Source organism: Crocodylus siamensis, chromosome 1, assembly GCF_052110815.1.
Source record: "Crocodylus siamensis isolate JL-2025a chromosome 1, ASM5211081v1, whole genome shotgun sequence".
Taxonomy (NCBI): domain Eukaryota; kingdom Metazoa; phylum Chordata; order Crocodylia; family Crocodylidae; genus Crocodylus; species Crocodylus siamensis.
The window spans coordinates 205,968,338-205,981,615 of record NC_143395.1 but is presented as its reverse complement, the minus strand read 5'-3'; the positions used below and the strand labels follow the sequence as shown (position 1 = coordinate 205,981,615).

The 13,278-nt window shown below is 39.9% G+C and overlaps 1 protein-coding gene across 1 annotated transcript in view; it reads right to left on the bottom strand.

Annotated features, from left to right (window-relative positions):
- Positions 1-13,278, bottom strand: part of MAN1A2 (mannosidase alpha class 1A member 2) — a 179,282-nt gene that overhangs the window by 64,226 nt on the left and 101,778 nt on the right. Inside the window, exons 4-5 of the mRNA XM_090053566.1 lie at positions 13,093-13,211; positions 12,347-12,427 (exon numbers count right to left, since the gene is read on the bottom strand). Of these exons, the coding sequence (XP_089909692.1) occupies positions 12,347-12,427; positions 13,093-13,211 (200 nt within the window). The remainder of the gene's footprint in view (positions 1-12,346; positions 12,428-13,092; positions 13,212-13,278) is intronic.

The window sequence follows — 13,278 nt, the reverse complement described above, 5'->3', positions numbered from 1 at the left end:
GATTGTGGACTGTAAATCCCACAGACTTTGAGGGCAGCAGGAAGAGGAAACAAACACACAGCCCATGCTGGCTACATGTCAGAGAGCCATGCTCCAACATCCCCAGGCTTCTGGCTTAAGCCACTGCAGGCACATGGCTGCATTTCCTGAATCAAAAGTAAATGTCTGTTCATTTGGTTATTAGTTCAATCTTTGCCACTTAGACTAACCTGCAAAGAATGAATCAATTCAGCCTCAAGCTTTTTGGCTGTCTGTACCCTTCTGTGCTTGCAGATGCCTGGGAAGAAATTCATTTGCAAGCTGGGTTTTCTCCTACCCAGACCTGCGTGTCTGGCTGAGCAGGAAAGCATTTTTGTCTACAAAGACTTCATTTCAGGTGGCTATCACTCACTGACCTTAAACTTAGGATGGGGATGCTCCCTATTTAAGTAGACCAGCTATCAAGATCTTGGTGTCTCAGTTTTAAGGTAGGAAAATACAACTCTGGATGGAGGATAATATTTTGATGCTCCTTGTAGATGTTCCTTCATGGATCTGAAGAAGAGCAGATCATTCAGTATAGCAGAGATTAAGTCTTTTAAGGGAGATAGGACATGATACGTTGCATAAATAATAATAATAATAGTAAAAAAAACAACTCTATTCCACCTGACTGCATAAGTTAGTCTAATATTGTTACTGATATTCTTACTGTGAGTGGGGACTGGTACCATACCCCGGGGGATTCAGGGTACGGTACCATGCCCCATGCTGCCTGGGGCTCCACTTGTCTGCACTCACCCCAGCCCCTGCTGGAGCAGCCCTGGGAGCAGCCAACACCAGCTGCCGGCACCAGGACATGGTACAGACCAGGAGCAGGGGTGAATGTGGACAAGTAGAGCCCAGGCACAGGGGGGACAGGTGGAGCACAGTGCAGCCCAGCAGCTGCCAGCAGCTGGTGCCAGGGCTGGGGCAAGTGCTCCTCTGTTCCTTCTCTTTGCTGCCTTGTCCAGCCCTGGTAGCAGCACCCCTCCCCCCACCCCTTCCCTAGTCCCAGCCTCATTCCCTCCCTCCCCACCATGGGAACCTATCCCTATTTGTTATATTATAAAGTATGTTCACTTTATGCAAATTTGATTTGTACGCCATTCTCCGGGAACACATGTACCGCATAAAATCGAGGGAAACCTGTATTGAACACTAGGATAATCATTTTTAACTACTTTACGCTCACTAGATTGCTTGTAGTAATTTACCATTCACCGTCATGAATCTAATTCAGTTGTCTTGGCCAAGTCCTGATAAATCAAAAAGTAGAAACTTATATGGTATCATTGTTTTAATGTTTTATAACACTCTTCATATTAAAGCATACTACACACATGCCCACAGACAGCCTGAAACTGCAGTAGCCATTCAGGCTGAAGGCAAAACAAATGACAACGGCATAAAAAGGCATGTGGAAACAGAAGTACAGGGGTGGCTGGGACAAGGACTAATTCCAGGGATGGGGGAATATCCTTGCTCAGTCTGATTTAGCTTGGAGACATTTAGGTTAAGTGTCCTCACTCTTATCATCAGGCTATAGAATAAACCCATTTGATCATATTGTCTGACTTGGTATATAAAATAAGTCACAGCTATGCAGGAACCCCTTAAGTTAGCACCATAAAATAGCGTCTAACTAAAGCATATCTCCCAAATATTTGCTCAGTCTTGGTTTTGTAACAATATCTTCGCATCATAAAAAAAAAAAATCTCATCTCCATCTCTGATTAAGCACTAAGTTCCTTGCTTCAAGACATTTCTTCAGCCCTCAGTTTGTGTGTCAGTTTACAGAATCCTCACTAATTCCTCAACATCCTTTTAAAAAGTGGATACCAAAACTAAAGTCAGCAGGCCAAAACTGGTTTTACCAATACTGTTTACATAAGTAAACATCACCTGCCTATCTTTACCTGCTACTTCCTTGTTTATACAATAAATCCAAGTGTTTACATTGGTCTTTCTGCCTTGGCACTTTACACTGAGGGCTTGTATTGAGTTGCTTATCTCCCATGATCCTCAAATCCTCTTCACTGCTACTATTACCCAAGATGGTCCCCATTCTGTGGATGTGATCTATATTCTGTTTTCAGATGCATGATCTTGTACTTGGCTGTTTTAAAATATATTTTTCTTCAAATGGGCCCAGTTTATTGATTCAAATTGCTCAGCATGATCATCCTCATTCTCTGTTATTACACACCAGTCAACCTAAAGTATCATCTGCAAATGTTATGAGAAATGAAATGTACTTATCACGAGGTAGCTGACAACCACTGAATAGTACCAGGTCTAAAACTGATTTTCAGAGAAGCTCACTAGGAACATTCCTATGTGACAGCGGTATGCCACTAACAACTAATTAGCACATGTCGGAGCAGACTTGATTAATTGAGTCTGCTGTGAATCTACTGGAGCGTACCAATTCCAGCAGCATCTGTTTCACGTGTATTTAGTGTCCCCACATTTCAAAGCTAGTTAAAGCACCTTCCTCCCCGCCACCCAGAAGCACGTATATAGATACCCTTTGTTTTGAAATCAATCAGTCATTCAGTTTTAACCCATTTAGCTTGTGCTTTATTGATACTGTATAGTGCTAATGCTTTAAATGATTGCTTGTCCTACTAAAATCAATGGTACTCAACATTCTAGCCCTGCAGGGGGTATAAAGGGAGCAAAGCCAGATCCTTTGGGTGGGGTTGGTCTGCAGGCTGGATCCAGTGTGGGGTCAGGCCACAGGTCAGTCTACAGATGCAATCCAGCTGCCAGCCCAGTTCCATGCACAGGATCTGGCCAAGGCTTGAACCCACCCACTGGCCCAACTCCAGCCACCAGATCTGGCTGTGGATGGACCACACACACACACACACACACGCACCTCAGCAGGATCCAGTACATGGGGCCATGTCATCCTGCCTGCAGGGCTCCATATAGGTCTGGAAATTTGGCAGCAAGTGAATGGTGGCAATGTTAATTGCTACCACTCCCCTGCTGCCAAATTTCTAGACCTGTTGGAAGCCCCAAGGCCAGATGATACCAGATGTGGCCCCCAGGCTGGAGGCTGAACACTATGGAACTAAACCAAAAGCCTTACAAACATTTATTAAATCATTTTTAATCCTTCTCTACCAACCTTGTGCTCTCCTGAAAGAAAGACATCAGTTTGACCAAAGTCTATATTCCATAAAATGCTGTTGATTACCCTTAATTATACTGCCATTCTCAAATTCAGTATTCAATGAATTCCATAACTTTTCTCTATTTTTTGATTGGTTTGCAATTGATATGTTATACTTACCTGGATTTCCAATTTGCCTTTTTTCAGGTGGCACACTTGCACCTTTTCACTCAAGAAATTTTCCCGGTATTCCAAAATTCAGTAAGAATGAACAACAATCCATAGATCTCTTCAGCTAACATTCAGGATTCTTAGGCTCAGGTCCACCAAGTGAAAAACATTTAACCATAAGAGTTCACAGTTATCACCCTCCTTGATTCCTAATGGTCTATAACATAGTTTACCATCATGGTGTAATGCAAATAAATACGCTCAAAGGCTGACTCATTAACCTTTCCTTAGGTATTTTAGCAACTGGCTTTGTTAGTTTATAAATACCATTCCTTCCCCTCCTTCCCCCACCCAAACAGTGCCATTAAGGTATTATTATTTAAACCAATGGTATAGACCTTAAGTTTCAGTGGCAACTGCTTTTGTGCATCATGGAACAACAACAATCTTTAAACACTTAAAACTTTTTAAAACTACAACCAATTTGTTTTAGCAAGAAAACTAATATTCAGTGAATACTGCATTGCAACAACTTGCAATTTGTTTCATTTAAATGCAGCCAAATTAGACTCATTCAAAAATCTATGCAACTCAACATTCTGAATGAAGGGTTTTTACTCAGCTATAACAAATAAATATTTCCACACGTGGTGTCAGACTGAGACCAGGCACAGACAATTCCAGTTGAGAAGGTTACTATACTGAAAAGGAGTTAAAACTCTTCTGCATTGTCAAATATGCTAAAATGAAGCATAAAGCACTTAATTAGCTTGAGTCACTGGTGCTCTAGCCCCTTTATGACAGATACCCTGGTGCAAAGGACATGTTGGATACAGCTACCAAAAAGTACCTATCATGCAGAAAAAACAAATATAACCCAGTTACAATATCAGCCCCTTAAAGCCCTTCTACGCAGTGGGGCCAAAAAAAAAAAAAAAAAGTGATGCTGTTGGTATAAAACCACGTTTGTCTTCACTTTCCAAACTTTAGGTGCTGACTAGAGCTCAAATGAAGCAACTGAGGCAATTAAGTCTGTCCAGTGACAAATGACAATTATCAGAAATCAACTAAATATAAAACGCACTAAGGCAAACCCTTCAGTGCTGCTCGGTACTGTATTGTACACATATGTTAGCAATCTGCATTCAGAAAGAAAACTGACCTTGCCTTTGGGAAACAAAATAGTGAAGAGTCACAGTGCTCCAACCACTTATAAACAGAAAATGTACTAGTTCATAATAAACTGAATTCAAATCTTTATTCAATTGGAGAGCCACAATATTCTTTCCACTAAGTTTTACTTGTTGGTAAACTATTACAATAGCTAAACACTTTTTAAGGCACAGCAAAGCCTGTTTTCTGCAAACGTTTCATAAAACATGTTTCACTAGCTAAAACCTGTACTTTATATAAGTCAATTGTAAGAAAAATGCTCATTCTATTTCAGTTGGCCAACATCAACATAGGTTTATTATAAAATAACTTAACTGATAGGGAGCATATTCAGGATTCTGGGAACAGGTTATTTAGATTATCTAGGGTATCAGGTATTCTGCAGACTTATAGCTGTTTAAAAAAACAGATTTCAGAATAAATTTATCCTCATGAATTAAATTATCATCTCACTCAGAGATGTCACTTTGATGACGGTTATAAAAATGAGAAGACATTCATCTTAAAGGACTGCTGTATCTCTCAGACTGGTAAAGGTAAATGCAATAAATCAACGAGTATTTATGTCATGATATATATATATATATATATATATATATATATATATATATATATATATATATATATATATATAGCCTTGTTCAGATAAAATAAAATTATAACACATCTATTATATTAATGATGCCATTAGAATATAATTTGCTTTGTTCTTTTAACATGCTATGATTTCTCAAGGCATAGCAACATCACAATGTACATTTCATGGGGTTTTTTCAGGCTTCTTTAATACGCAAAGACTGACCTTGTACCCAACAGTAGAATTTTGTCATTCCAGATCATGCATGTTTTAAAGCATTTTATTTGTTAGCTGCTGCTGAGGATTCTTTATTTGATTTTATCAATCAAACTCGGAGCTTCAATGATTACTGGTTAAGACTCACAGGACACATCTACAAGAGACACTTAATGTGCAGGAGACTGATTGACTGCACATTAGTGTCACAGCAAAAACCACACTATTATACTAATGCACAGTAATTAGCCTACTGCACATCAACAGTCACGTAAAAAGCATGCAATTGTACCAATGCATAGCAGGGCAGCCTACTGTGCATTTACGTAGTACTTCCTTCTGCAAGTGCTAAATTTAATATGCAGTAGGCACTGCACATTAACGAACATACAGACACACCCACATTGTGAGAATTAAGTAGCTGTCCAAGTTGAGGAGCGGTCAGAATAAAGTGTCCTTTATTTTTCTGTACATTAGTTGTTTATAGTAGACAATATTATACTGTCTGCAAAACTGGATTACTCCTGCAGTGCACCCTCACAAAGCACCTTGAGGCTTGCAGGTGAATAAGCTAAGTACAGAGGCAAAGCACCAATACAAATAAATACCACAAAGGAATTTTAAATTCCTCAGCCTTCTGTTCATCTTTTTAGAGCCAGGGAACCCCTCAAACACTTTTATAAATGAGGCACTACCTCCAGTTGAGAACCAGTGTTGGTGCTGCCTCAACTTATTTCAGTGCTTCTCAAATGCCCTGCATGCTTGCTGCACAGCCAGCCTGGGAAGGGCTCTGGTTCATGCACATGATCCTATTGCATTAGTGTTTTCTAATCAGCCTAAAGCAGGCAGGAGCTTCTTCATGCTGTAGCCCTTCCCAGTCCACTCTCATTCTCCTCCCCCCAAAAGCACTTCCTGGAAATACGCATGCAGGTAGAACTGTCCTGTGTGCCTCTGTTTCCAGGAGGAACATGGGGAGAAGGGGAGAGGGAGGATGTGGGACTGAGAAGGGCTAAAGCACCAGCCATCTCTCGTCTGCTTTAGGTTGATCAGAGAACCTTAAAGAAGAGGAGCGTACAACAGGCAGTTTTACCTGGCTGCAGCCATGGCAGCAATGCCTGCATCATAGCACCCTTGAGGGGGTTTCACAGCACCCTGGTTGAGAACGACTGTACTAGACAACACTGAACTAGGAACAAAACTCAAGAATTCTGTTACCCAGAATTCTACTTCCCTAGCAAACAGCTGCACCTAGGCCTCAGGGGCAGTGGAAAAGGAAGATTTGCAAAACCAGAAAGGATGTTTGTGGGTGGTATCTTTTATTGGACTAACTGTGTGGTTGGAAAAGACTTAGAAATGCTTTCAGATGGAGCAGATTCCTCATCAGGTTGCATTTGAAAGCTTGTCTGTGTCTATCCCAACTTAGCATTTTGTCTAAAAAAATCCTTGCCTCTCACATAATTCCTGGATCAGCACTAGTGCACAAACAGGGGCATCTCAGGCTTGAAAAGAACATCAACCGAGTAGCAAGTTTTGGTTGGTGGCCAGAGCTGAGAAAGGATGTAATGAGTTTCATCCAGAATTACCTGCCATGTGCTTTCAACAACCCTGATCATGCAATTCAACAGGGGGTGTTAAAACACCAAAGAATTGATGGCCCCTGGATACGCCTCCAGATAGATTATATAGGGCCACACCCAAACAACAGATGAAGTATTGTATATTGCCTTGTCATTATAGATTGCTTTATGAAGTGGGTGGAAGTCATCCCCACTCATAATTGCATGGCAAAAACTATGACAAAAATAGTAGAACAAATATTTTCCCACTGGGGAGCCCCTAGACTCCTGGATAGTGACCAGGGACCCCACTTTGTCAGTCAAGTAACCAGGGAAGTGTGTTTGGCATTCAATATAAAACAAAAGCTTCATATTCTAGGGAATCCCCAAAGTTCAGGCTTGGTCAAATGCAGCAACTGGACAATTAAACTGGACCTGAGGAAAATGGTAAATGTATCTGAAACAGATTGGGATGAGTGACTGCAATTCTCTTGATGGCCCTCCATGGCTCCAGCTGAACAAGTGTAAGTGGCAAACACTTTAGGCGTGGACACCTTACAGATGGATAAATATTTTGTGAGGCAGAAAAATATCATCAAATGGAACATAGGTGACAGAGTGATGTATCGATCATCTGCAGAGAGAACCCATGCTCTCTCACCTTTATGGCTAGGACTGGCTTACATTATTGATAAAGTCAGTCCAACCGTATATGCCATTGAGATTAACCGTAACAAAAAGAAGATAAAAAAAGATGGTTCCATTCATCACAGTTAAAAGAATGGAAGAGTACCAGCTAAAGGTACAGGTTTATAGAATTTCCTGTTTCTTTATTGCAGCTCTAAGCACGAGACTGACAGAAGGCATCTGGGGAATATGCACTATGACCTGGCAGCAGATAGGAAGAGAAAGATGCTAGCTAGTTGTCGAAGCCATGAGAAAGGTGCAACGAACTCCCAAATGATCAAGGAAAAGACAACCATCTTTCTGATGGCAACCCAGGTCTCAGACCCAGCAGTACTGGAATCGGTAGCTGTGACACAGTGGCAGCTGGAGCCATGGTCACTTATGCAGTATGATGGGAGTTAACGTCACTCCACAAGGAGTTCCAGAGATAATCTTACTAAATCTCTGGGCGGGGAAGGGGAGGGAATCACTTGCTAGGCGAGTCGAGCTTAGCTTCCAGTCAGTGAGGTACCCAAAATGAATGGATGCTTTTGAACAATGGAGATAATACCTTTCCTCTCACTTGGGCCAGAAAAAGATACTGCTAAATGAGGCAGATCAGCTGTGCTATGATGTCACAGCACAGCTGATCCACTTCATTGGGTGAAACACACATCGCCCCCTGTTCCACCCTTGATGGTCTGGGACAAGGGACAATGCAATCTTTCCACTTTCTCTTCTCAGTCAGAGCTGTCATCTGCATCAGCTGTCACCTGGGTCCATTTCCACCCACAGATGTTATGAAGATAAATCCATTAATGTTTGTGAGGTGCCCAGACACTACTCTGATGGATACCACAGACAAGGCAAAGAATAAAGGTCTTAGACTACATGCAAGGCAAGTGGCCACAGACTGAGTAATAAAAATAAAAAATAAACACTAAAACCAACAAGGCTTTGAGCACTGATCACTCAAGGAGTGAACATTACCCAAACTATACAGTGAATCAAACTGATTTTCTGCAAAAGAAACAATGTGCGATTATGTAAGGAAAAAGAGCAACATAACAGCAGGATACATAAGGAGAAGGGTATGTAATTAGGACAGAATGGATTACATAATTGTGATTCCTGATAAAAATGAAATCACAAATTTAAACCCAAAAACTGTTATATATGAAGTTTACTGAGTGCATGTTAACATATGACGTTTGAATTTCCCAACCGCATAAAAATTGGAAGAAGAGTGTAAAGCAGAAGCATCCCATACAATATAACCTGAACTGTGACCTTGTTGGAATACTAAGAGAACGTGGAAACATTTCACTTCCTAGATAGGGTTTAGGCAACTACCACTTTCTCAGTATCCCATTACCCTTAATCAGGACTCCTATTAATATATTTTAATGGAACCATCAGCCTGGGCCATATACAGGATATTTATAAAGTCCTTGTGCAACTTTAAACTTCAATAACTTTGGATGTATACATGATAGAAGCAAACTGTAAATGGCAATTGAAAGCAGAATTCATTACGTTTTAACATAACATAGGTCAAATTTCTAGATTGCTACATAACCACCATCTTTTGAGATACATTGTTCAATCCAATTTTTCAAGTCGTAGAAAACACTTTCTAGATGCTGCTGAGTACTTTAATTAATTGCATTTGTGATCCTTGCCCTATGCATAGCTTACATTATGGTAAAAACCTTAATTAATTATGTTTTCAATCACCGTTTAAAAGGTTGCTTCTATCATGTGTATATTCAAAATTGTTAAAGGTTAAATTTATACAAGGACTTTATAAACACCCTGTATAGTTGTAGTGATCCAAATTTGTAGAAAATGCATTATATATACACTGCATCTCTCGACTGTTTCTATTAGCACAATCAGAATTAAAAAGAGGCTAACAATGCACACCTTAAATTATTTTCCTACTGTTTATGCATGCAACCAAAGGCAAATAACCCCCATTTCTACCTGTATGATGCAACAAGCTACTGGCTTTTGAATAGGGGGCAAAGTGATTGCAATGGGTGGAGTCTCCCTGACTGCAATTACCAAGTCTGATGTACAGAAAAATCTGTTTAACACTCCAAAGGGACTGATAATGATGATGACTGAGTAAGTATCAGTAGTTAGACATCTTCAACTTCTTATAGGATGTAACAAGACATGGTACAGACTTACTTTTGAGAGAGAGAGAGAGAGAGAGAGAGACAAGAATTCCAAGCGCAAATTATATGCACTCTGACTCATTATATGAGAACGTATGATTATACCGTTAGAGGTGTAATGTACAACTTCTTACTAAGATAATTCAGGATGCTTGCTATATAAGAACTGCATGATTATGAAGTAAAATAAATAAAAAGCTTTTGCTTTGCATTCTTATATGCACTCATCAATAGAATAGAAGACAATTCTTCAAAATAACAAATGAAACAGTTGACTGTCTGTCCTGCTGAGCCAAGAAAAGCTGAAGAGAATCTACTGTTTTGTGACAGATTAGTTGGTTTGAGTGCTATGAATATCATATGCAACTCTCCCTATGCCTGAAGAAGGGTGTTTGTGCCCAAAAGCTTCCAAAAAACAATTTTTACAACTATTTAGTTGGTCGTATAAAAGATATCACAATTTACCCAAAGAACCTTGTCTGCCACTGAACATAAGCATCTTTTAAAGGCAACTTATTAACAGGAACATATTTTATTATGATTTAGTATAAATCAGCAGGACTGTGGTAGGGATTCCTGTGCACGGGCTAATGCCACAAGAGCAACAACCACTTAACCCAGTGACTAATTAACCAGATTTCTCTGTACTTGTGCTCAGGAAAAGGATTGCATTTATTTACAGTAAAAGCTGTGTTATCTGGCACCTTACAAGCCAGCATGCTCTATTAACTGGCATGCTGGTTTGTAAGGTAAAAGCGAAACTGGAAGTGCGTTAGACAACCTTTGGGGCACAAGGTACCTTCCCACAGGTATGATACAAAGTTCAGGAAGGGTACCTTGTGCCCAAAAACTAACTAAGATTGCTCCCAATTATGCAGCTGGTCCAATAAAAGATACCACCCAAAAAGTTCTTGCCTTTCACAGCCATGGCTGATTTTTATGGGCAGTAACAGCAGACTCCAGGGACTGAAACAAGCTATGGAGAATATAATCCCTATCTACACTAGGAAAACATACAATTTATGAAAACATGTTAACTATTATGTTTTAAGTAACAACATAAGGCTAAGTTGTGTTTAAAGTCACACTGAGAAATGCAGGTGGGCTTGGTAGTTGTGGTTCACCTATGCCAACACCTTTTTGAAATGACTGTCCTTTTCCAAACCGAAGGTAAAAAAAAAAAAGTTAGTAAAACCATGTAAGAAAACACATCACTTAGCATATTTTCCCAGTGTATAATAGGCTGAAAGGCATTTGAATTGCTACCACCAGTACTGTTTCATGGATGAAGAGGGGCCTTTATCACTTTCCTTTACCAGCTCTAAATGTATTAAAAATGAAAAACAAAGCAGAACACATCACTATATAACTCTCATTCACTGCTTGACCTAGGCAGGATGCAGATAAATAAGAGGTGAAATGCTGAACTGATTTCAAAAATCTGTTTTTCAATATACCATGCAAGCTATGCAACTGTGTATAAGGTTAGGTGATATCAATTCAGTCCAGGCTATGTCAATACAATTTACCTAGCAATGCTAGTACAGAAGTGTGGTGAGAAGAGGATAAAAGAAATAAGTTGGGAATGTGATTTAGATGAAGCCTAACATAAAACAAGTATAATTCATGATCACTGCAACTCCAATTGCAGCTGTGGAATGAATTTAATCCAGCATTTCTCATTCTTATCCAACTGCTATGGCAGGATTAGTTCTCTACAGAAAAGAGTCTGAGAAGATTGTCAAGAGCTTCTGTCTTTGGAAAATAATATCCTTGGGAGGCAATTAACAGTTGGGAAAAAAATCTTTGTGGAACATCTTGAAAATAATGTATTCACAAGCACCTGTATCTCATAACTGAGTACTAGGGGCTGAAGCAACCACTTGTAGAAGTGGATGCAACATCTACTGGACTCAAAAGCCAACACTGAAGATGACCTGAAAGCAAGAAAACTGGAGATTTCATAGACATCAGGGCTGGAAGGGACCTCGAGAGATCATCAAGTCCAGCCCCCTGCCCAAAGGGCAGGAAGTCAGCTGGGGTCATAGGATCCCAGCAAGATAAGCATCCAATTTACTCTTGAAGGTGTTCAATGTAGGTGCTTGAACCACCTCCGCTGGCAGACTGTTCCAGACCTTGGGGGCTCAGACAGTAAAGAAATTCTTCCTTATGTCCAGCCTGAAACGGTCTTGCAGGAGTTTGTGACCATTCGACCTAGTCATCCCTTGGGGCGCTCTGGTGAACAAATGTTCCCCCAGATCCTGGTGGTCACCCCAATAAACTTATAGGTGGCCATCAGATCACCCCTGAGCCTGCGCTTTTCCAGGCTAAAGAGTCCCATGGCTCTCAGCCTATCATCGTAAGATCCGTTTTCCTGACCTCTGATCATGCACGTGGCTCTTCTCTGGACTCTCTCAAGCTTCTCCACATCCTTTTTGAATTGTGGAGCCCAAAACTGGACGCAGTTGGTATGGCATGCTCGAAGTTCTGATAAAGGGACCTCCGTTAACACAAACATATTATGCAAAAATTGAGTTTAGATTCCCTGAAGAGTTCTCACTCAATTCATCCTATTCAAAACAGGTGAAAATCCAAGAAGTTTAAACCTGCCAGTTTACAACTTCCATCTGAGGCCATATTCATTTATTTATCCTTTCCTTACCTCTTGTCCTGAAAGATAATAAGCTGCTAAAAGTCCACCGATGAAACGTATATTGACCTCAAAAACAGACACCTCTGAATTCTGGAAGACAGAAAAAAACCCCAAATATTTAAACATTTCCCTACAGAATAATCAATTTATCAAAAGAAACAACTTTATGGGAGGGATGAACTGCATCCAAAACCAACATGCCTACAAAGACCTGCATTATACCAGATATTTGGAGTCATTCAGAGGACCCCTACCATGTGTTCATGGTAACACCACCACAAGGTGCTCATATCCACAGGATGTTGATGACCACTTGGAAGTACTCAACAACCTTCTAAAATAGATTTGGTCTATCACTATTAAATTAATTTACGAGGCAGAACTGCACTGAAAAACATGGGACACTAAGAATTATGTGGAAATATTTATTATAAAGTTGTATTGCTTCCATCTTTAATTAAATTTTAAAAACGGGGCCATAGTATTAAGGATAATTAAACATACATTATATTTAAGTTTAAAAAGACATGCAAAAAGAAAATACATTTGCCCCAGAAGTTGATTTACAAGGTAAATGAACCAAAATTAATGGCAGGTAAGGTCAGCCAGTCATCCCTACTGTTCTAAATCAAGAAGGCTCCGATTCTAAGAGGGAGTACTTAGAAATTTAACGATATATTTTTACTTCTTATTGCACATTTTCTCAAATATAACTTTAAAAGGATTAGTGAAAGAATAGTACAAGTACTACCTACCACACCAAAATCAAGGTTTTTGTCAATCCACTCTTGTCCTTCTCTGAATTCATCATGAAGCCCCATAATATAGAGAGTATCCAATGCATCAACTATGGTAGCACCCATTTGCGAGTTTCCTACAAGCAGAAAAATAGAACTTCAATTACAAGCAACAAGGAAAAGAAATTACCTGAAGAGGTATTA